Here is a 26,377-nt window from a genome sequence, read left to right as displayed (position 1 = left end):
ATACTCTTTATTTTAATTAACATGATTTTTTCAGAGAGATAACAATTAAAGATGGGTATTCTATCTTTATTACATAAACAAAATCATAATTCAAGTTAAGGAAGCATTCCCAGTTAACTGCAATCAAAATATTTAAGAAAATACATTAAACAAGATCCCACTTCATCCAGTAGGATTCTGTTTCATAGATTTCCATCCAGGACAACTACAACACAAGAGAGGATAAAGGCTAAAAAACTTTTAAGGATGCATCTTTTTTTTATTTCAGTAAAATAAAATATAACAAATGTACAAAGGTGAAAAATATTTGCTGAATTTTCTCAGTACATAAAATGTAAATTGAACTGATATAAAACTTTGTATACATATACTTACAACTAATTGCTTTCCCTCTTCACTTAAGAACACAGTTTCTAGTGTTTGTTGTATATATACTCCTTCTTCTAAATCATCAATAAAGCTATTTAAGTCAACAGCAAATTTTTGAATATTCTCAAATGCACTGTAAAACCGAGTAAGGATTTCAATATGATTTTCTCTAAACTCATCATCCAAATCCTGAAGTTGCTGAAAAAAAATTATGAAACAACATCAATAAAAATTAAATAATAATGAAAATTCTAGAAAGAGTAATTTAAAGAATCAACAAGATAGAAATATAGATCAGTAAAGAATAATTTAGGTTTTAAAATGGCAAAGACACCAACAATGTTCAACAATTATTTAATGAGAGCTGCTGCAAAGACACAGAGAAGGAGAGGAGGTAGCTCTCATTGGAAAAAAATTAAAAATTGCATTCAACAAAATTCGAAGGGATAAATTGTGAAAATGCAACAAAGGAAAAAGTACAAGAATAATATTTTTAATTATTATGATGGAAAACAAGAAATACTCACAGCAAATTAAAAAAAATAATAAATTACATAAGGCTAGAACTAGATGACATTTTGATTATTAAACAAACATCACCATTAGATCCTGAGGATTTAATATTATACAAAAATAATAATAAACAAACAATGGTTATAAGACAATAATTGTTCAATTAAAAATTCTTATAAAGCATTATAAAAAACTATTTAAAATAAAAATAACTGCTGACTACAAAATAAAGTATTATATTTTATAATCCCAAATTTTAAAGAATAAAGTTATATTAAAAAAGTCTAAACAATTGAAACCTACAACTCAGATTCCCCAACATGACTTAGTGCATGTTCCTTAAACAGAATTGGATGAGATAAAATTTATCTCAAGAAAATTAAAGTTAGGCTGAACTATAAACCGAACAGAAATATATTCCCCCCCACTAACAAAATTTGAGGTAGGGGATAACAGTTTAATCTCTGGTTACAGAAAATTTTCACAAACAGATCTTTAATAAATTAAAATCTTGAAAAGTTATTAAATATTGGTTACCCATAATTATTCAACAATGAAATTTCAAATCACAGTTAATAAAGTAAGTTTCCAAACTATCTAATTCCAATTTATTATTATCTTTTATGACGGTATAGGATCACTTTAGTCAGTCCATTATCCAAGTCTCTTCGATGAGACTGCTCGGGCCTTGCGGTCCTCCCAGTACTTTTTCATAAGTTTCGATCTTTGGGTTCTAGTGTTGAAAATGTTCATGTTAGTTTTTTTCTTGTGAGTGTTTTTGTTCTTGATTCTCTTGTTTAATTTTATCTTATCTTCATGTCAACTGGGATAATGCCAATTTCCTTGATATCCTCTCTTATTTCCCTCATCCATCTGCATCGTGTCTTACTGTTTTTTTTTGAGTCGTGACTGTACTGTATTAGGTGTTTCAGAAGTTTTGAATCTAGCATCTTCATGATATCTCCAAAGAATAGTCTCCTCTTATGTATGGTATCAGTAATGGGTTCTGACTCTTTGTACATGACTTTGTTGTACACAATCCACCACTACCTGTCTTACTGGTACTTTTTACTGACGCAGGTTCTACTGATTTTTCTTTCCATTTTCTGGAGTCTGTCTGTCTTTGTTTGTTCATTCAGGTGGAAGAGTGTTGCTGCTGCATAAGTGGCTTCTGATTTTATAACTGTGTTGTAGTGTCTTATTTTTGCATTTATTGATAGGCATTTTTTATTGTTAAGTGTACCAAGTTTAATCTTTGAGCTTTAGCTGGTTTGTTCTTCTCATTTGGATCGAGGTTTTTCGTTTAGGTTATTTTTTACTATTTCTCTGAGGTATTTAAACTGGGTTACCATTTTGATTTTATTACAGTTTATGTTTACTTCTTTTAATTGTGTTGGTTTTTGGAGCATAATTTCTGTCTTTTCGAATGAAATTTTAAGGTAAATTTTATTTGCAATGATTGGCAAATGTTTTGTGTGTATATATATATATATATATATATATATACACAAATTTTTTTTTTAATTTATATATTTCATTAACATATAGACCACCGTGCTAATACAATCTTTAATATAAGTAAAATATAAACCACCAAAACACAGTAAACAGATAAGTTAAACTTACCATATTAATTCCAAGAATTGATTTTTTTTCAGGATTTCATATTTTCAGTTATTATTTAATTCTATAATTATGTTAAAATACATTTATTTAAAATTTTTTCATTTGTCAAAATTGTTTTCCAGTATTGGACAGCAGAATTTGCATATTCGTCCATAACAAATTTCAAAATTTTCAAAAAAGAAAATTATTTTGACAAATTAAAAAAAATTTGAAGTAAATATATTTTAATGTAATTATAAAATTTGATAAAATCTGAAAATGCATTCCTGTGAAAATTGATCCTCAGAATTAATATGGTAAATTTAAATTAACTATTTACTGTGTTATGGTGGTTTATATTTTATTTACATACATGGTAGTTTTACATGTTTATAAAACATCATTACACACAGAGCAGGAACAACATATTTTCCCAGTAAGTAAAGATTAACAGAGATCAAACCAGACTGTTTGAAAATCTTACATAGTTTACTCGTGATGGCAAGCTGTGAGAAAATACTTTCAGTCAAGTAATTAAGTTATACAGGGTATCCCATATAAAACGCAACCCATCAATCACTCATCCATGAAATTTCAAAAGTCAAGCTTACTCGCCTACTCGTCACTGAAATGGACTCGTACAACATCTGAACATCGCGGCAACGCAGTACAACACTACCGATAGTAATAACAATGCAATCATAACGTTCAGTGTATTGCTAGAGACAAGATGGTGTTTTCGCTAGATGAACATGTTTTCATTGTTGAGTCGTACTTCAGTATGAAATCAGTGGTTGCAGTACAAGATTTGTTTCGCCATAAGTACCCAGATAAACCAGCTCCTAACAAAACATCAGTATTAAGGTTAGTTGCAAAATTTAGAGAGACCGGTTCTGTTAATAACAAACAACACAAAAGATCTGCGTCAGTGTTGAATAAAGATACAGTCACTGAAATCAAAGACCGATTTCTCACCTCGCCAAATAAATCGATCAGATGTTTGTCTGCTGAAATTAATTTGTCTAAATCAACCGTTCATCGGGCGACCAAACAATTACAATTACGACCTTATTGCATTCAAACGGTTCATCAACTTCTTGAGCCCGGCCAAGATCTCCGGATTTGACTGCGGCGGATTTTTTTCTACGGGAGTTACCTCAAAGAAAAAGCCTACAGCAACAAACCACAAACACTTGAACGATTGAAAGTTAATATTGAACAAGCTGTATTAAATATCCAGCCACAAACTTTGAAAAAAGTTGCAAGAAACGCTGTAAAAAGAATTGAAGCTTGTATTCAAGAAGATGGCAGCCACTTCCAACATTTACTCTAAATGTAAGGTAATAATAAAAAAAATTACATTTACATTTACACATGCCTTTTTATTATTTCAATACCTACCAATATAAGGTTAGGTTGCGTTTTATATGGGACACTCTGTATTTCTAATAATGTAGGTTTATAATAATGTAGGGTATTTGTAGGGTTTATAAAACTGGTACACAACCAAAATTGGCAACAATATTTATGGATTTGTAATATTGTAGATGTAAATAACTGTTTGAAAATAGATTTGTATTATAATTATTATTATATTATTTGTAATCTATATATATATCTACCACTTTGCCAATTTCCATCACTGCCTTTCATCCTGAAGTACTAGATTCAAATCCCAGCCCAGATAATTTTTCACATGCTAAAAAATTCACCACATTTCATCCAGCAATTGTAGCTGTATGTAAATCTGTATTTTATAAACATTAATAAATATTGTCAGAGCCTATTAGGTAAAAAGCATGAAAATATGAACTCATGTACAGACATGAGAAATGAAATACAATAATTATTGGTAGATTGCAGGAAGTGTTTAAGAAAAAAGATATGAGAATGAGCAAGTACAAAATGGAATACATAAGTTAGTTTAGATAATCAGCAGAATATAATTAAACAGTTATTCTTGTAACAGAGTAAATGTCCAGCACCAAAAAACAGGACCTTATTGAATTAGGCAGTATTTCTCAATCCTTTTAGCTCCTCGACCCCTAAAAAGTAAAAAAAAATATAATGAATAATTCATGACCCCTCCAACCCAAACCCAATGAAATCTAATTAAACAATTTAGCTACATTGATAGCAACGGATATGAACATGCATATATGAAGTGTACAAACAAGAGCAATTTACAGGTTCCAACTTGATGTGTACATGCTCCTTGTAATCTGGTCTGCTTGCATAATATTTGCTGTGAGAACATCATGCTCTAACATGCATCTGATACATTTGAACACGTTGTACTCTTAGCAGTATAAAAGAAGCGTAAGGGATTGTAGAACATCAGTTTAGTTTCAAATGCAAAGAATGTGTTGGATGCCTTTATTTCAGTTTTTAAAAAAGTTTCATTGAAAGTAATAATAACTCACATTTTGAATTTAAGAATAACAGATACAATCCACAAGAATGTGGTCCACTGTTAGTTGGCAGTCGCAGCATGCACAAACAGGTGCATCTGTTTGCATCATCAGATATCCATGAGCGAGCTCAATTCACAAACAGCAAATAATAACCTCCTCTCAGCTATTTCTGCATAAGGAGCTCCACGATGATACAGTGTTCTTAATTGGATAAATTTTATTGTTAATATTAGCCCGTTAGTCCCATTATCATTATCATATTAGTACCATTCACTTTGCAACTCATCATGAACCATCCTCTTTTAAAAACAGACAAGATCGTTCAAAGCGATGTAATTGGTGAAAGAAGGCTGGAAGCAAACCTCCTTTGCTGCACCATCAACGCACTCACTGCCTGAAATTGCAATATGGCTGGGGATACAACAGAAGCTCACAGTTCTATTATGGTGACTTATTTGAGAAATAACAACTGAATCTCACAGAAAACAGGGTGTCTGGAGTACGTGTCATAATCGTCTGTCAGACCTTATTAATGGCATACAGCTCCACAACGAAAGTGCTGGTGATACTGGAAGGCCAAATATGGCCAAATATGTATTATACCTTTTCATTCTTAGAAGGAGATATGAAATAAACAAACTGCAGGTGTGGTAGTGTATTATTTACTATTGTATGCGCCGAGCTGTAGTAACTACCGGATGTTTATAAACAAAAACATTGTTTTTTATCACCGATTTCAAAATAACAGTAGAAATTCTCTTACTCCATAATGGATATTTTTAATTTTTTTTTAATTGTAGTCAATATTTTTTTTGATACGCATGAATGTGTGTGTATATTTGGTTATTGTGATTTATTTACTGTGTGATTATTACTAATTATTGTGAGATTTGATAGTGTGATTAGCCTGTATGTGTGTGTATTCAAATATTTTATTGATATGGCTGATAATTCAGGAACATCTTTTAATAAGCACAGAAAAGACAAACATTTGTGAAGTGGTGAGAAAAAAATACTTTTAAATGTATTCAATCAACTGCTGGGGAAAAATCCTATGTTGGTTAAAAAGGAAGTAGTGAAACTTACTTCTGAATTAACTGATGGGTCAGTTAGTTGTATTAATGGATTACGGTCTGAAATAAAAAGGAAAGGAAAGGTAGAAACGTGAAAAAATATTTCCAACTGTTAAAAGTAGAAAACGTGGAAAACCTGTGCTACGAAAATGGGATGAATTTGACAAAATATAATAAGATTGACTGTACATAATTTCTTTTTTCAAACTTAAATATCAACCTTAAAAAATTGCTGGCTGTGATAAACTGTGACAAGAGATTGCCAAAAATTGGACGCACTAGTTTATACAAATTACTGTTGTCGATGGATTTCAAATTTATTTAAAGAAATAAAAAAATTGTACTTATTGATCAAGAAAAGATCATAATTTGGCAGTGTAATTATTTAAAAAAGCATGGCAAATTATAGAAAAACGGATAGAAATATATTTTAATTGGATGAGATGTGGATAAATGAAGGCCACACACACACCACTTCAAGGAATTGGTGTGATATGACATATACACTGGTAAAAACAGCATTTCTGTCAGGATTAAGCAGGGGCCTACAACCTCCAAAAAATAAAAGGAAAGTGATTAATTGCGGTACACACTGGCAATGAAAATAGATTTTTAGAGGGGAATTACTTGTTTTTGAATCCAAAAAATCTGTAGACTACCACGATGACATGAATGGAGATATTTTTAGGAAGTGGTTTGAAAAAGTATTGCTTTTATTACCCAAAAATACTATTATTGTAATGGACAATGCTCTGTACTATAGTGTAAAACTGGAAAATATTCCAAACAATATTGAGGAAACATGCAATTACTTTATGGCTGTAACAAAAAATATCCACTTTGGAGAGAACAGTTTAAAAGCAGAACTCCTTGAACATGTAAAACACAATTGTCACAAATTTTTAATTGATGATTTGGCTGAAATGAACGGTCATGCGATGTTAAGGCTTCCCCTTTATCAATGTAACCTTAATCCAGTTCAGTTAGCGTAGAGCCAAGTAGAAGGCTATGTTGTCTGAAATAATAATACATATAAAATTAATGATGTTAAAATCCTGAAATGAAAGACGTTAAAAAGGTGGGAACTAAATATAAACTGATAAATGGAAACAGTGCAAGAAGTATGTTAGAGAAGAAACAGGATTTCTTCTTGTGAATGTATTTCTTCAAAAAATAGCAAATGCAAATGCACTATTTAAATAAGCCACCAAAACGATATCTTGAGCAATATGGCGTCACACTGGCTTTAGTAAATAAACATCAAAAGTCACAAGTTGAGTTAGCATTCTGCAGTTTGTGTAAATTTTTACTGTGATATTTACCCAAGAAAATGAGTTACAAATGGTGTGTAGTGCCAGCAAGCACAAATACATCAATAAAGACACCGGAGAAACTGTTTGTACATGTTCTAAAAAATGCCAATTACGCAAAAAGTAGTTACAACTTGCTCGTAGAAATCCTGTTGATATAGTGGATAATTCAACTGTTTTCTTCTGTGAAGACCACTTTGATATAAGTAAACATATTATTACTAATGAGTATTTCATTGTAATGACATAATATTTAGATTATGGATGATCTATTTTACCAATCTGTTTGAGGTTAGAATTCAATTTTGTGTACCTAACGAATAAAGTAAAAAAAGAATTAACTATTATAAACAAAAAATTGTTGTACAACTAACTTAACATAACCTACGACATTTTACATCATCATAACAATCCAAATTTATAGGTACATATTATTTCACCTTTACGGGTTTATGGTAGGTTACTAAACAAGTTGGTAAGGTACTTTACATTGCTGTTTTCACATTTCTATCTCAGCAGCATAAATATCGGGGTTATTTTTAAAGAAACTTCGACGATAATAGAATCAACTTTAGACAGGTTTCTTTGTGTCTGTTTTCACAAAGTTGCTGTCCATGATCGGAGAGAATACAAAAATATAATACGGAAATCATAAAATATCACCTAATATTATAATAATTAATCGTTTCAAAATCATAAGACACCAAGGATCGTAATGAAATGGCAATCAATGACAGACATATTTACTGATGTGTGACATCATCATAGATTCAGCCAATCCAGGCAATTTTCAATCACATGGCACCAGCTAAAAAAAATTAAGTTTTTTTAGGGTTTTTTGGATAAATAATCCATTATTTTTTAGTTAGATTAATGCAAATCACATTTAAAACCCATAATCTATGCAGATATCAATAATTATGACATTATTTTTCACAATGTCAAATAGCTTATTGTATTCCTTTACTATTCAATGAAATATAGTATGAAATATCAAACACTAAGTTGGGTTGCATAAGAAATCCAGGTATAACCACATCGAAAAACTTGCTTACTCTAAGAAAAGTAACAAAAATGATATCCAGTCCATCGGGTGGGTATCAGATGGCATTAGTACTATGAAGCACAACTCAGTAGATGGAAAATTTACAATTCATATGCCCTTGAATACATTAATGGGATTTGCAGAAGACAACAAGAGAATACCTTTGAGCATATATAAGAGGATACTGCAAAGATCTTCTTCTAACAGTAATTTTGTTTAGTTAGTAATCGGTAAAACCCAATTATAATTTCACACTCTAAAGTCATATGGGAGATCCCTTATGTACACAAGTCGCAGATGATCAGTGGTTGCCGCTCTTAAAAATGGTGAAAAATGATACACCTATATATGACTTTCCAAAGGTGAAACCTATACACGTAGCCATTCGTTTCTAGAACAAAACAAAATGTATGGACAGTGAAATTACTTTTCAAGCAGAAAGGCCACCTTACGTCATAGTATGGTTCCAAACAGACAGAAAGAGCCAATCGAACAAGATCAGTTGAATTTTAACAAATGGACATCATAAATACAAAGTTGTATTAAGATTCTGTATATTATCCATACAAGAACAAACAACACCAAGACTAAGGGAAGATCCTTGTTTAAGTCTACACAAGATCTGGGGGGATGATATGCCTCAAGCTCGTATTTAAGGGCAATGGGTGCCTGGGTGCTCACCATGTTAATTTGAACCAATATCTGTTTCAGTTAATATTGGTTTTAATTTAAACCAATATCTATTGATGAGCTTTGTTCTGTGGGGAGGTTCAGTCAAATGAACACCTGATGACTGACTGCCCGGCTCTTGGGAGGGCCAGAGACAGGGCCACCCTGGAACTTAGAGGTCAAGGGGAAAATTGGCCACTCACAAGCGGCAAGTCAATGTGGCGAGAACTGCATTGCCAGAAGTTCCTTGATGTGGTTGCTTTGTTCGACATCAGTAGTTTACCTACAGGAAAACACTCCTACCGCACTGCTGTGTGAAGCTAACCTTGAGATATATATGGCTGACCACCAGCCAATTAAGGCTCCAAGCACTTTAACATTGTGGACAGGTATTTGCTGGCATTCAGTTATCTAGGCATGGCAGTGAATTGCTGTCTAGACTAAATAGATTTTAATTTATGGATGTTATATATATATATTTTTAATAGTTGATGGGGTGCACCTACCCATTTTAGCAAATATATGACAAGTGTGCGATTGGGACACGTAAGCCAGTGGTGTATGGCACTGTGCTTAGTCCACACATGCTGTTAGGTAAGCTCCACCAACTGTCACCCCATAGATAACGAAATGATTTCAAAAATGTAGACATCTGTCCTCTTCACAAAAGCGGGAAATGTGCACTGCATAGCACATGTTTTTATAAGGATTAGTTGAGGCAACAGATATTATCAAAGAACTTTTCCTGGAAGGTCGATCGGTTACATTTGTTTTGATATACCGACATTGAGGATAAAGAAAACCTCACTTTGGAAGGGTTTTATTATTCTTTCAAACAAGTAATTTGTACTGTTGGATTTTGGACTTGCACGATCAATGGGTAAATTATTATGTAGAAAATGTACCAGTCTTGTATGAAGATATAGTACCACGAAAATAGCATAAATAATAGATATTAGGTTAGACTATGAAATATTTTACAACAGCTATCGATGATGAAGGAGGTATTTCTCCCAAGAATTCTATTTTAAAATGGTGCAGATTATTCTGGTGATGGACAGTCTTATTTTGTTCTTTGATGAAGATGGCAGCAAAAATTGAAACTCTTTTCCAAGACCTAATATGGAATTTGGAAAATATTTCATCTGAATCGATCAATAAACTTTTGTCAGAAGATGAGAAGGAGAATCATATAAAAGTACATGATGTACACTTACACTGTTAATGATAATTCAGAAGTGTCTGCAAAATCATTAGACATCATTTGAATATTATCACAATCAAGCAGGAATGTGAGGACTTCTTTGAGAGCTTATTAGGTGGATGTGATATCTGTAAGAATATCACATGTGAGAAATATCCGTAGGAGAAATCAATATCACTAACGGACATTGCGAGGATGTCATGAAGCTGTCATTGTCAATGTCATGACATTGCCAGTCGTGAAGTTGAGGTTCCAAAGAATGAATGTGTCTACTTGAATCATTTCTGTCTTACTGGGTAGTCCAATTTCTTCAACAGAAGAATTTTCATTAATTTTAACTACTACTTTCTCAAACAAAATAATCAAGGAGTTTGAAGAAATACTGGGAACCTTGATTTTAGCATTACTGAACTGTACGCATGCACAAGACACTGAGAAAATGCTTGAAGCATATAAGGACTGGATAGTTTGCAATTACAATATGTAATGTCTTTTGAATAGAAGATTAAAAAAACTTGAGATAAGAATAAAATAAGCGAAAGAGAAGTTACACCATTACAAGAATTGACATTTTCAACAAGAAAATTTACAAAACTTCAGTTTTCTCAATAAGTATGGAGCAGACTCTGTTCACTAATATTGTTTCAACATGACATATGTGGTTTTGCATCTCAGTTACGACTCTTTCATGTCTGTTAGATGAGGAATTTATCTTTCACATTCCAGAATGTTGTCCTGTTTGATGTGTCTGGTAATAACATTCATGTATAAATTGTACGAGTGAATTTACATCAAGACACTGAGATCATGTGTATAAAAAAATATAATCGGACTGCTGTGAGGAGGACTACAAAACTGTTGAGTTATTGATGCTGATGAGTTGGAAAGTTCATGAGTTTTCAAGAAATTGCAAAATTGCAAGACTAATTCCAAGAAACAGGACGCTTATCACACCTGGTTGTTGAAAATGGAGGGGATCATTTTCAAATATTATGAGTCTGAAAAATTTTTTTTCATTTTGTTGAATAGCATCAAGGAAGTTAACACAAATGGATCACAACCAACAATGTCTTTAATGACAGTTAATCTACAAACATTTATCAGACAAAAAGATTAGATCTATAGTGTTCCCATGAGTACATTGTATTGGACATGTAAAGGGTGTTTACCAAATATGGAGAATCGTTGGTGCTCATTTTGAATGGCATAATAAAGAACAAACAGGCTGTTTTAAGTTTATTTACCTTCTAAATATGTAAATCGGTTTAGCAATGAAGATTTATGACATGCAAAATTGTATTTTATGAAAGTGGTTTATTTTGGACTGAAAGAAGTAGAAAAAGGTGCGGAATATTCAATTGATACTGTAATTATTTGTTAAGTGATAAAAAATAAAAATATCTGAACAATGTTGAGTGTTTTATATTAGGCCTGCTGGAAAGAGATTTCAATCATTAATAAAAAATCTCAACATGAATCATTGCTGTAACATGAAATTTTATTTCTATTATGGTGGGGAAATTCAACTAAATAATAATGATGGAGAAAATAAATAAAATGGTCTTGAATAAAATATCAGGTGTAGATATTTTAAAAAAGTTCTTTTCAGAACCATAACACAATGCGCGCAAGCACACACTTTAAACCCCATGTGTTAACGCTTGGGTAATGATGTAAAAGACGTTTTTTTTTCCATTACATTAGTCAATGCCTAACCAGATGAAAGGTCCCTGTGATACTACCTGATGAAGGATCTGTTTTCTGACAAATTGTTGTGCATTTTGTTTTGAGAAGTGTTTGTGAACACACATACACACACTTCCCTAAAAAAAGATAAGATTGCATCATCCTGATGATGACATAATTTGCCCCATCGCTTCACACTAGATTCAACCATCACCAAGATATAGTTGTTCAAAATCTTGAAAAAAAAAGATTGACCTCAGATTTGGCATACCTCAAAAACCTTTTTTAATTAAAAGTTTTCTTATGACCTTGACTTTTTTAAAAAAGTTTATTTTTTTGAGACCTTCATTTTTTTGTGGTCACATGATCAGCAGGTGGTGAGTCATATGATCAGCACCTGGTGGGTCACATTACCGGCATGTGGCGTGACATCACAAGAGTCAAAGTCAAGGTCTTAAAAGACACTATCACTCCCCATAGAGGTCAAATTATATAATAATAATCATATATAAAAATAATATATATTAATATTTTTAAATCGGTATACATAAATTTTTTTTCTTAATTTGTTTAAGTTAAGAAATACAAAAATGGTTTAATGTAGGATTATTATAAACATGTTAAAAGTAAAATTGAAATAAAAAGTACTCAACCAAATTTTCCTTCCTATACTTATATTTCAAAAGTAAATAATTTTAATCATACATTAAAGTTTTGTATACAATTTCATGGTTTAATTTGCACAATCACATGTGACACACAGATTAAATAAGATTAACAGAAAAATAATGAAAACATTCTATGAGAAAATATATAAATATAAAACCATGCATTTTCATATAGAACTGCTGCTATCTATTGAGTTAATTATAAACTCAAGTGACATACTAAAAAAATACAAGGACATAATACAAAATAATAATAATTATAATATGTAATAGTACTTGAAGTAAATAATAAAGTAACAAATTATAAGTTGGAGAACTGCTAAACTAAATTAAAATTAAAGAACAAAATTAAAAAATTAGTAACATATCCACCTTCTCAACAAATATATTTTTTTAACACATTAATCTATACATAATATCTTACTGGTCTTTTTTTAATCAAGTAGATGGAGCACAAACTATCTGGTGCAACTCTAAATAACTGTAAAATACAGAAATTGAAAATCTAATTAAAAATTATTTACCAGATTGCTTTCAATTTTTCTGTCAAATTCATCAGATGCTTTGAAGTAAGAAAAATCAGATATAATATCACCATATTTCTGCTGATCTTGTTTTTTATCCCACCTAAAATCAATAAAATAAAAAATAAATATTACAATATCACGAATTAACATTCTTAAAAAAAAGAAAAGTAATTTTTAACATTACACCATATTAAAAAGATAAAGTTTAGTGAAGAACACACATAAGAGATTTTACTTAACACTTCATCATAGTTGTTTTTGTCTTCATTCTTATCAGGTTAATAATGAAGACATAAACAACTAATTTTATTTTATAAATACTACATTTTTGTTGGACAACAGAATAATAAATAATATTCAACAAACTAATATAATTATAAAATGTGATAGGATTTATTTGTGGAGACTATTTTAAAAAATAAAAATTATATAATTACAATATAATAATTATAAAATTACAATATTATATTATATATATATATAATATTATATAATTATATACATAAAATACTACAATAATTTCAAATTTTTTAAACTTTATTTAAAAAGTATAAGTAATATTATAAGTAACTAAATATAAGAAATATTACATAAATTAAAAAAATAAATTTTCTACAGCAGCATACATAAATAAATTTAATATACTTTCTTAATAATAAATTTCATAACATAATGTGGATTTTGGCGTTTCATGGACAAAACAAAATTTAACTACAGTTTTGAAGCCACCAGATAAATTCCCATCTAGAACAAGCAAACAATCTCTAATTTATCCAAATAACTGAAATACCCCTAATTACAGGTTGGTTCCCAATTTACCTAAGGGTTATATTTCAGAAACTGTAGAATTTTATGAAAGTCAAATCCAAATTAAAAATAAAACAGAAAATTTGATGTGTATGCCAGACTTCCTTGTACACCTATTAAATTATATATTCACATTTTTTTTAAATTAAAAGTACATACTATTTTAATACGATTCTAAATTATAATTTTCAATTAATGTTAAATAATCAGATGTTTCACAATATCTAATGTGGACACTATATGACTTCCTTGTACCCCTATTAAATTATATATACACATATTTAAAAGAAAATGTTATTTCACTAATAACTTCTGATTTTTTTCGTATTTTCTTTTTTTTTATGTAATTACTGAATTATTATTTATTGTAAATATCTTTTTACAATCAAAGGTTAATAATTATTAATAAATCATATTTTAAACTAAAAAAAAAAAAAAAAAGGTTAAAAAAAGGAAAGGAAATCGCATTCAAACTGATAAGCCTTGTGTATGACCAACAATTTCATTAAAATTTTATTTGGTTATAATTCTAGAACTAATAAAAATAAATACCACTTATGATATATCGTTTAAAAGCTCTGAGGGCTGATTACTGCAGTTAAGAAAAAGTCCAAAATCTAATTTTTTTTGGATTTGGGCTTTTTTGGACACTTTTGATCCAGTCAATTGCAATCAAAAGGGGAGGTGCACAAACAGATGTTACAACGGCTCTAAATAAAAATTTCAACATCCTACAGCTAATTGTTTTTGAGTTATGCAAGATATATTTATGTATGCACAGATGTCACACCAAAACTAGTCAAAATGGATTCAGGAATGGTCAAAATTGATATTTCTGTTAAAATCTGAAAACCAAAATTTTTGGTTTTTCCTTTACTTCATACAAGGAAGTAAAAATTAATAAATGAACATGGTAATTAAGTTTGTTATCTAAATTATATGAAACTGAAGTTAAAAATGACTTATTTTGCAGTCTATTTTTGGTATAATAATAATTTAACAAACACAATAGCTTAATTAATAAAAATACCGCACTAAAATTTTATTAGAAATTAAAAAACTCCTTAATATATATTAAGTAACTTAAGTTATAAAATTTTTAAAAAATAATTAGTTTCAGCATGCCAGAAGACCGAGGTAGATTTCACCAGTGCTAAGCTTGGGAATTAAAGTTAAGAAAAACTTCAAATTTACTCAATACGACAATGGTTGCATGTGAAAAAAGTTCCACTTGTTTAGCATATGACAAGCCCCATCTTCTTACACTTTCAGCAACATTTTGGTCATCCCTTGCCATAAGGGTTGATCATATCAAAAATTGTTATAGACAAAAGTTTTAGATAATTTTTAGAAGAATAACGACCACTTTAAACAGATTTGATACTGTGCCTATTAAGGGAGGTATGATTTTTTTTGTCTTCAAAACCCAATTTTTTATACCCCTGGACCAATGGTTGGTGATATCTAAAAACTTTACTTACATATGTTTTAGGCCTTATCCAAAGAACAGCAGAAACTTTAAATGAATTTGATATTTTACTTAAAAATAAAGTTATAGTGATATTTTGTTTTTTTGAAAAAGCCCCCCCCCCCAATTCCACCCCATGGTCCAATTTTGGCTGTTAATAAACCCGACTGAGACTTTGGGACGCTTTATTCTTAAGGAAAAATTTGAAAGTAATTGGTGCAAAATTACAGCAGTTATCATGTACACAAGAAAGTGATATATATATACATATCATATATATAAAATAAATTTATTTATTTATTTATATATATATATATATATATAAAAATGCATATACAAACTTTTGAGGTGACTGTAGTTTTGGGGCCTGGGGAATGTGATACGTGAAGATATGTTGACAATTTCCAGAAGTCGAATCATGGTACCCATTACAATAGGTAGCTTTCTTATGAAATCTACCTAATTGGTGCTTGTATTAAAAAAAGTCAATCACAAAGAAAGATGCAAAAAATTATGCCTATTACAATTAGTCACTAATTATTTAGGTAAAACGAACTAAAATGTAACTGTCTTTGATCACGAACAAAAGTACTCATTTAAAGAATTTGACTTGTTTTTGTGAAGATACTACACTACATTTTATCAAAAACTAATACTATCCTACACCAACCATCCCTTATAGAAAAAGTTAATACAAGTATGATTTTTTAAATAAACAATTGACAATGTTACAAAAAAGCGAAAGCACACAGATAATTTAAAGACTTAGCTGTAAATTGTGACTAAGTGGCAAAATAAATGTAAGTTTTTGTAAAAAAAAAATTTACTTTGTGCCATATTTGTTTCATTTGATTATCTCTCATTTGCAAATCATGAACATTTGTATATTGCATTTCAGCCACCCCTCATACGTCATTCTTTTGAAGTAGGATATAAAATGAATAATTTTTATATTTTATACAACAGACCAAGCATTTGGATTGCATAGAATAATAATCTATGTTATGACCAAGTATTGCATTAAAAACAGAACATTTGGTCAAATTTTCCAGAAGGATATCACAAAGAATTTACTTACCCAGTCAGTATATGTGGAGTACAAGAATAAAAATATACATGTTATTAATGAAAAAAATATTTAGCACCTGCTTCTATAATTCATGTACTGCAAAAATAGTACCAAGACTGACAGTCAATCATTACTTCACTGATAAAATATCACAGACTTTCTCTGTTAAAAAAGAGAATACCTTCTGTCAAAACATTGTCCACTAATTACGTACATGATATGAAATGATACTGCTTTATCATTCGTTCTCCAGTTTCTGTACAGATTATAAATTAAGAATCAAAAGAAACTAAGAGTACAGTAGGCTCTCGATAATCCAACACATATCAGGCAGCCCCGGTGTCAGATTACTGGAATTATCCTAATTTCAATGGAATAACCAATATTATGTACTTTCATATGCGTTTATTAATTTGAATAACTGATGTAATTTAATTAAGAAAATAACAATAATACAACTAACTACTTAACAGGAAAATACAGGTCAATAGTCTTATGTTTTTTGCTTTAATGGATAGTTTAAGATTATTTTCTTGCAAATATTTAATGTTAAAATATCGACAGCTGCCACTTAATTTTCTTCAGTCCTTTAAAGAGCCCCGTTAAAGAGGTGGAGGAACCCCATTTATGAGCACCAAGGCAGCGTCAGGCTCGCTAACAGATTCTGCAAGATGTAATAAGAGTGTATGTGTTCCTGCGCACTACCGACTAAACCTCCATTCCTGGCTAACAACCCCTCCTAGAAACCGCTTATGTGGCATTACTTCAGGAGGGGGGAAATGCTCACACACACAATCAGTCACCGCAAGCACCACAAGGAACACCCAAACAAACATGCACTCACCACAAAATGAAACTCAAAAGTCACACACTGATAACAAATTAAGCCAAAAATATCAACAACCACGCACAAAAACACCAAGCATGCTAACAGATCAAGGAATAACCAAAACACACACACACACACATCACATGAAATGCAATAAATCTACTACAATAACACCCAACAATACTGTTAAAACACAGTACTTACCAAATGGAGACTATCTTTCTTCGATGTAACAGCTAGAGACGCCATCGGGCACCATGAATGGAGTGCCCATGGCTTCTTCGCAACAAGGTGACCTCCAGAGGCTCAGAAGATTCCCAAGGCGCTCAGCCGCAAGCCTGTCTGACCCAGAACCCTCCAACATCTCCTTCCGTTATGAAACTCCTTTGCAGCATATAGTTTCATCATCACCTACCAAGTGAAATCTTCCACAGCTCTCCAGTTCTCCTCACCATCCAACAGGATCCCTTGCGTTTCATTTGGCGTGAACATACGGTCATGACCCAGTGTGTTTATCATTTCCAAGCAATCCTGTGTAAAACATGGGCACCAGAAATATATATGCTCTGGGGCTGTTCTTCCTCGCACTCTGGGTAAATGTCTGAGTGGTCCAAGTTAAACCTGTAGAGATATCATCTATAGCTACCTTGGCCCACCAGGAACTGCATAAGACTGTATCCCAGCGAGCCATGAACTCTCTCACACCACCCCTTCAAATCACCAATGAGGCAATGTGTCCACCGACCCATCATGCTTTGGTCCCGTGTCTCTTGCCACAATTCCATGTGCTCACCTGTTATTGTCTTAATTGCCAATTTCCTGTCTACTGGCTGCAAATCTGCCAACTTGCTTATTCTCTCTCGTTGCAGCAATACCAGGTCTATCAGCAAACGTCTGGCCAGCACTTCTGCCACCACTAACAATACCGTTCTATAAGCTGATATAGTTTGCAAACAGCATCTCCTGTGGAGGGACTCCAGTTTCCCTCTGTATTTACGGTATTTAGCTACTCCCAACCACAACTCGGCTCCATACAGGAGAGAGGAATACGCAACTCTGACCAATAACCTCCTTCTCTGTTGCTGAGGTCCACCTCTATTTGGAAGAAGGCCCGCAATCAGCCATAGCACAATCTCAGCCTTATCATCCTTCAGCCTGCTTGATACACAGTTAAACGCACTCAAAGCACTTTTGTGACCTGTGGTACCAATCTACAGTGAAGGTGTCATGTTTCTGCTGTCATCATAGTCTTTGACCTGATCCAGCACATCTTCAATTATCTTCCGGTTGGTCATCAATTGATAATTTTTATCTTCAATTCTGGTCGGCTATTCATTTACATAGTCTTGTGTCAGGCCTTCTGAGTTATCCTGACTGCACAGTTGGGCTAGCAACTTCCTAATGTCATCTATGTTTGTTCATTTTCCACTGGTTTTTTGCGATTTTCGTATAAATGTAATAGAGGATAGTAGGCCACAGTGGCCACAAATTTTTCCAAGAACACACTATTTTGGCAGGAATTTTTTCCCATGCTTATGCGAGATCAAACACGACGTCTTTATTTCTTTTAAACATTTAAAAATAGACATTCCAATTTACTCATTACATTATACAGTAGACTCTTTTAGTAATTTGTTTTAATCATCTAAATTACAATTTGATTCATTGGCTGAATGGTAGCCATAACATTTGGAGGAAGAAATAAGACACAGATAAACCCATCTCTACTTTCTAAGTCTTCCTCATCTGGGTGCCCCGTATAATTGTCTACAAGTAACAAAGCTTTTTCTGGTAACTGTCTTTGTTTAAGGACTTTGTTTACTGATGATGCGAAATGCTCATTAAATCATTCAAAAAATACTTTCCTTGCCATCCACGCTTGTCTTTGATTTTACTATTTTACAGGAAGCCTTACGTTTTTAAAAGCCTTAGGATCTTTGGACTTGCTTATAACAGGCAATTCAAGTTTATGGGTACTGCTTGCATTTGAACAAGGCATAAACATAATTCTGTTTTTCGATATTTTGCGAGATGCTTTATATATGCGATATTTTGGAGTGCTTTTTTCAACAGAATGGACAAATGTTTCTTTTTTTTGTAAATAACCTGTTTTTATCAGCACTATAAACTATGGCAAAGACCTAACTCTTGGACTATCTTTATAAATTTTTCTTTATGTGGCTCAACGACAGTAAAATGACAAATAAGCTTCTCACCTGCAGTGGTCAGTAAATGGATTCCATAGCACTTCTTGAATTTGTTGAACCACCCGTTATTTACGTGGAAATCTTCTTTCTTCATCATTTCTTTATAGAAAAACTTAGCTTTTTCTTTGATGATTTTGCTACAAAGATGAGAATGTTTGGAACGTTCCTGGATAAACCAAGCTCAAAGTGCATCTTCCATTAACAGGAATGTGTCAGATTTTAATGTTTTCTGATCACTTTTACCACTGACATAATATTTTACAAATTTTTTTTTATTTTTTACTGCTAATAAACAGCATGAATTGCTTACGTTTTTGTCATTTTGACATCTTCAAAATTAAACCAATAAGTTCAGTTACGGAAAACTGAACACTTTAAGATAAGAAAAACTAGACACGTTAAAACGAATGACAACTAAACACGGGACAGAATCATGTGATACTGAGATATGTAGCAAGATATTATAAGAAGTTTAATGCTGTCTGTAGACCCAGGTACTGTGCAATGCAAGTCTCCAGCTGGCGGCACCATATGCTCAACTGCAGACACAGTTATTGATGTTGTTGGCGACAATCGGAAGTACTGTACTGTAATTTATTATAGAGTATTCCACATAACCATGACCTACTCACTTAAAACATCATATTCATCACCCAACCATGGTGTCTCTGTTTTATCAGCTTGTGATAGCATGCATGAGAATCAGAAATAAAAAAAAAAAAAAAAAAAATAGTGGTATTACACAAACTGCCTCAGCAGTCAGACGAAAGAATGTTGGATTATCAAGGGCTCACTGTATAAAAAAATAATAAAGCAAAATTATTCTGAATAAATTTGAGTGATTGTCATTACACTTTGAATAAATAAGCTCTTATTAAAAAAAAAAAGCGAAACCCATCTTCCACAAAATATTAATATATTATCCATTTTAATTTAAAATAAAAAGTAATGCTAAATAAATTAAAAAAATTCTGATACATTATAAAATTAATTTACCTGAAGACTGGTGGGATATAATCCTTCAAACGAAGTAATTCTGCTACAATAGCATTGCCCCTGGAAACCAATTGAAGTATGTACTGACCACAGGGGTTATTTTCAGCCAGAAAGTCATCTCCCATTGCTTTAGAAATTACTTCAAATTCAGCACTGAAAGAAATCTATTGAAAGAAAACAACAAACACAATGCATTCAAATAGCACAACAATGTTACTACAATAATCTAGTGAATGTAATGCATGATTAAATATAAAGAGAAGGTTTGTAAAGAAACTTTCCTCACACTATATATCATTTCAGCCTTTTTCTAATACATAAGATCCATGCATGAAACTCAACCACAGTGGCTGATGTTCAGTTATGGTCCTACATTTCTTAAAAATAGTAAATAAACAAAAAGCCAATTCTTACCTTTTAAATTATTGCAGTTAAAATAAAACTGTAGTAGTTTATACTGGAGGCGAAAAATCTTGATGCAAAAATAATTAAATAAGTTAGCATTAGCAGTACTTTTTACTTCTTGAATGAAGAAGTACAAAATGTAACCATGTGATTTTTACATCACAAAATAAATAAAGTTTGCATATCACAAACCAACCATTGTCTTCTAGTTAGTCTTATTACACTACCACCTATTAGATTTTTCCCTAATTCTAATTTCATGTTTGTTTATATCATGTCTATGTTTATGTAGAATTTTTTTTATCTTTAAAGTTCTACTTGTTTTTCTTTGGTTTCAATGCTGTTTAATACTACCTATATGAATAACATCATGATATAACCAAATCATGGCTGCAAGTATTTTATTTATTTCATGGCTGTTGTATTTATAATACAACTGCACATGAGAACCAGATAAAAATTATTTATACTATTTACAATTAGAAATAATAGACTGGGGAAAAGTTTCTTTGTATATTAAAGAAAAACAAGATTTTTTTAATATTTCAAATGAGTTTATTAAACCAAATAAGTGGCATTTTGATTTTGAGGTAAAATCATAATTCCATCACCATAGAACTTTGGGGTTTTCTGGACTAAAAATTGCAATAAGTAATTTTCACAAACCTCTTTTTTTGCAAAAAAACAAAATGGTAGTGTGACAGTGCAAGGACAGGATTATATGGTATATACAACTTCTCCCAAGTTTTATCAATTTTTGATCGGTCACCAAGCGAAAGATTTCTTATCGGTTACTTTGCCTCAATCGCTTGGCATAAGTTATCCAGTTGTTGAGAGTAAAGGTTAGAATCAATTGTTTGACTGGGTACCAGCAGCTCACAGTGGGAAATTTATTTCCAATACCACTGCACATGCATTATGGCAATCTGGCTTTGCCACCTTTTGCATTGCTTCACCTTGTTTTGACCATAATTTTTTCTGTATATTACTGTTGCACATGATCCATTTTTCATCACCATAATGAGTCATTTTGAAAATGATTTAAACTCATTTTAGCAACGATTTATAGATGGAAATTTGATGTATTAAATTTTTCATACAGATCATGTAGCACCCAAACATAGTTTATTTTTTGTATCAGACATCTTCAAATAGTTTAAAACTATTCTGTAGTTGATGTTTAGTTTGTTACAATATCACAACTTCTAATATACCAGTCTTGCTCAATCTTTTCTATGATTTCATCGACTTTTCAGTCACTGACTGACCACAACATAAGCATTATTGATGACATTAAAAATTCCACATTGAAAATGCTTGAATCAGCTTTATGCACCACATACTAATACCGATCATGTCCATAAACAACACCAATTTTTTTGGCAGTCTTGTTCTTTTTTTCAATAAAATTTTAAATTGTATTGAATTTCTTATTTAATTTAACACATTTTCAAAACACAACTTTTAAATAAATAAACTAATATAATCATGCCCTTTCTAAAAATACTAAGTGTTTATCACCTTTTAAAAGGAAGCGTTTGCCAGATTTGATTAACATTACCAAAGTTTTATATCTAAAAAGAGAATACAAAGAAATTTTTCCTCAAACTCCAATATTTTTATTAATTATTGATTACTTTAATATAAATGATGTGATTGTTTAAGCAACACACAATAAACAGATAGCAATCATTACACTGTTACATCACTTGAACAATAAAATATTAATACACTATATAATCATTAAATAACATGAGTTAAATTTTAATAACCAATGGCTGTTATTTTTTAATCATTAATTTTTATGAAATGTGAATTCACAACAGAAAAGACTCAATATATATTACGTATATACATTAATAAAAAAATTTAATATAGAATAAAACAAGATTGCATATTTCATCCAAGCAATTTCACATGAAAGTAAAATGAAGTGTTCTAATATTTGCCTGTTTAGACCAGAAAGAAAACCTTCTAGTACACAGTACCTAACAGAAACACATTCAAACAGCTAATAGTAAAAAATGTTATAGTTAAAGAGTCACTTTTAAGTTAAAAAGAAACTGCTCTTCTGGAAGATAATTTTTATGGCGTTTAAGCTGCTCCATTTTCAGTGAAGTTAAAAAAGCACCGACCTACAGCTAACTCATTATAGAATCTTTACAATTAGTTCTAAAAAGAGCTTCTAGACGGACAATCTCCATAGAAATTTGAAACTGAAATCAATAATTATTAGGTAGTTATCATGTTGATCAACACCAATATGTCATGATACACAATGAAACAAAAAATTACACACCTTTACAAGTAATACAGTACAGGATATTCAGATGTAATGTGCAGTACTATACATCCTTCATCTCAATACAGGTAAACCTAAATAAATTCCCCCACATGTATGGTGCTTTTCAGGTTGATTCAACAGACATTTTGTAGTCAGATTCATCTGCTTACAATTTAGCAAAAGTAGATCCTGTTCCAGATTAGTAGGGATTTTGTATTATGATTTAACTGGTCCCTTGCCCTTTAGAGAACCACTTATGCTTTATTTTAATTAAACATCTAACTTTCTTTAGCAGTTCTGAAGAGATTTTGCAAGTGGAATATGCAAAACCATTCAATTAGCACTAAAAAAATAATAAACGTTAAAATTTTAAACTTAAAACAGTTCCTTGGAGCACGGCAATACATTAGAATCGATCACTAATACTACCGCTACTGAACAATACCTAAAGTGGAATAAATATTAATGTCAATTCGATCAAACATACCTTCTTCCTTTACACTAACATAAACAACTGGTAAGAAGACAATATAATACATAACTGAACATATTTCTTAACACATTACCAATGCAACTAATCAAATCAGTTATAAATATTCAGCAAAGGTGAAAATTGTTTAAAAATCATGTAAAACACTACTCTAAGTTTGAGGTTAAGTTGGCTGATTACAAAAATGTCAAAACGATTACGTAAAAAATATATCCCAACTAGATTTTGTAACTCAGTCACACGTCTATTTTAAGATGGCATTTTTACAAGTGAAACAACAGTTGTTTTATAAATCCTCCCCGTTTAATAATTATATGATTATAAGCCAAACAGTGTAAGTCAAAAATAATAAAAAATTAAATATTTACTGTTACATTAGAACAAACTAAATTAAACAAAATTTATATCAAAATTGAAAATGTCCTGGAATCTTATTAAAAAATGATATATAGAAAATCAAAACCTAAAACATCTTATTTTTCTGCATTTCACGGGTATACTGCATAGCAAATCGTGGCACCTTTCAGAGGCCTTCATCTATCTCATCTTTCATGTGGTACATATTTCAGAATTTTAGCTGGCAGGTATTCTTCTATCATTCTACCTACAGAGTGTTCAACTTAAAAGAGACCCTATCACTCAGTAGTTTCAAATAAAATCAAATTTTTGTTGAAATGCATATATTGGTGTGAGATGAGTAAAATAATGTGAGAGATGTTGGTCCAACTGCAGCTGGAATGGGGAGGGCTATTTATTTATTTATTTGAGTATTGCCAATACTACAACTAAAGCAGTTCTTTTAAGGTTAATGAAGAGAAAAGAGGGGCAAGGAATACAGCTTCGTCCAGAGGCCCCACCGTAAGACAAGCAGACACATCAACCAAAACACACTTCCATTTCCATTAACCTGTCGGCAGAACAACTACCTTAAACTATCCACACCTCATAATACAGCGATGAAAAGAAAAAAAACTTTTCACCACCCCCAAAACTTCAAATCGGCTGTGCGCTTGAGCTTCTTTCTTTTTCAGATGAACAACTCCAAGGACAGCAACAAGAAAGCTTGTTTGGTCAAAAGCCCATCTGACCTCTCAAACCCTCCGCGGTCCATTATATTGTTTACGTCTTGACCAATATTCGCAGCAAATCAAATTTTCAATTAATAGGGGGCTGTCTTATTCAAAATTGTCACCACCTCAGCGCACGGGCGCTCGAAATCACCCTGCGTTAAACACATCTCTCCTGCCAGCCCTTAAGGTAAGCAGACACCTAACCCTTAATAGAGTTTTATCGCGCCTAGATAATCCAAACCAAACAATACTAACAGCTGCGCCAAAAACCGCTGGTACCATGTACCCAAGAAACCTCCTCGCCACCCTTTTATCCTCGGAAGAAAGAAGAGACAAAAAGAAGGAAAGAAGAAAAAAAAAGAACAGAAGACTACAGTCTGTCTCTCGCCAGTCTAGTTCTCTCAAGAACTAACTGGCTTATTATAAGGTTAGCAAGAAGATATGAGATACAGACACGACAACAAAATATCAAATTCCATACCGACCATCTCAACCTCACTTTCCTATCGACTGATATAGCTCTGGGTCACAGCGTCTCAGAACAATTCAGCAAACTCATTTTCTTTAATTTTCTAAATCAAATTAAATTAAGTGCAACAAATGCAAGCCCCAATTCGCCTCCGGCATCTTTTCCTTAAGAAAGGATGACCCCTTAAACAAAGGATTTCAGCCCACTCTAGGCTGAAAGGGGGCGTGTCACGGAAGATAGGCTTATTAGCACATCGTTTCGCGGGGTCCCTACCGCTAAAACCCTCCATTGGATTGGAACGCAATCCAAACTTCATCAAATTAATCAACGCCATCTCCTATTAATAACCCGCCAGTACAGAAGAATCAACCAGCAGCAAAAGACGCAAGTCCGTATACTGCGAAAAGTAGGAGGGTATTGCACCCTCCGACATCCTTGCGTTCCGTTCGGTATTGCCAGTCTACGTCGAACATTGGCTTTTGAACAAGGTTGCGTAATCGTATGCATTGTTTGTTAAAATGCGATTAACTGTTGAAGAATATGTATTTGATGGAAACTGATTTAGAGACGAAATCTCATGTTGTGTTACAGCGAAATTTTAAAAGAAGGAGCATCAGTGAAAAGTGTTATTCAGAAGCAAGTTAAAAAGTTTCGTGAAACAGGTCCGGTGTTAGATCTGAAACTTGCTCGATACAGAACATTAAAGCGGCATTTACAAGATTCCTCTTATGTCTTTACAGAGCCGGAAAAAGAACCATTAGGTTCAGCCCACACTGGAGTGAGGAGAATGCTGAAATGTTATCCGTATCGAATGCAGATTTTCCATAAGCTAACTAATGTTGATTTTGCAAAATGATTCACTACAATCAATGGTTCAAGAACTTCATTAGAGCCAACACATTTTAGATCGAGGTGTTTTTCACAGATGAAGCGTAGTTTCCCCTTGGTGGGTATATAATCAAAGCTACCGTACCTGGGGTATTGAAAACCCACACATTTTCTTTGAATCTTACCTACACCCTCAAATATTAGGCGTATGGTGCGCGATTTCAAGGCGACGAATAATAGGACCCTTTTTTGGAAAAAAAAAACTGTGGATGTTGTCTTCTAACAAGAAATTATCCAACAGTTCATATCCTTACTGCAAGAGGATGAGCGTGACTGCTTGTTGCAACAGAACAGCGCCACTTGCCATGTAGC

At 32.0% G+C, this 26,377-nt stretch overlaps 1 protein-coding gene across 3 annotated transcripts in view; it reads right to left on the bottom strand.

The window, feature by feature from the left end:
- The window catches only part of Strump (WASH complex subunit strump), a 72,059-nt gene extending 48,241 nt beyond the window's left edge, over positions 1 to 23,818 (bottom strand). For 2 of the 3 annotated variants that reach the window (XM_075368202.1, XM_075368204.1), the window contains exons 1-4: positions 23,636 to 23,818; positions 20,460 to 20,623; positions 13,081 to 13,183; positions 376 to 567 (exon numbers count right to left, since the gene is read on the bottom strand). In XM_075368202.1, coding sequence (XP_075224317.1) covers positions 376 to 567; positions 13,081 to 13,183; positions 20,460 to 20,584 — 420 coding nt within the window. In that variant the 5' untranslated portion in view covers positions 20,585 to 20,623; positions 23,636 to 23,818. Of the gene's footprint in view, positions 1 to 375; positions 568 to 13,080; positions 13,184 to 20,459; positions 20,624 to 23,163; positions 23,611 to 23,635 lie in introns of those variants that run through there. The other variant, XM_075368203.1, reaches the window with a different exon arrangement.
- Between the last annotated feature and the right edge of the window lie 2,559 nt (positions 23,819 to 26,377).

The sequence above is a fragment of the Lycorma delicatula genome, chromosome 6, assembly GCF_047948215.1.
Source record: "Lycorma delicatula isolate Av1 chromosome 6, ASM4794821v1, whole genome shotgun sequence".
In the NCBI taxonomy this organism is placed as follows: Eukaryota; Metazoa; Arthropoda; class Insecta; order Hemiptera; family Fulgoridae; genus Lycorma; species Lycorma delicatula.
This window is presented reverse-complemented; position numbering and strand designations above follow the sequence as displayed.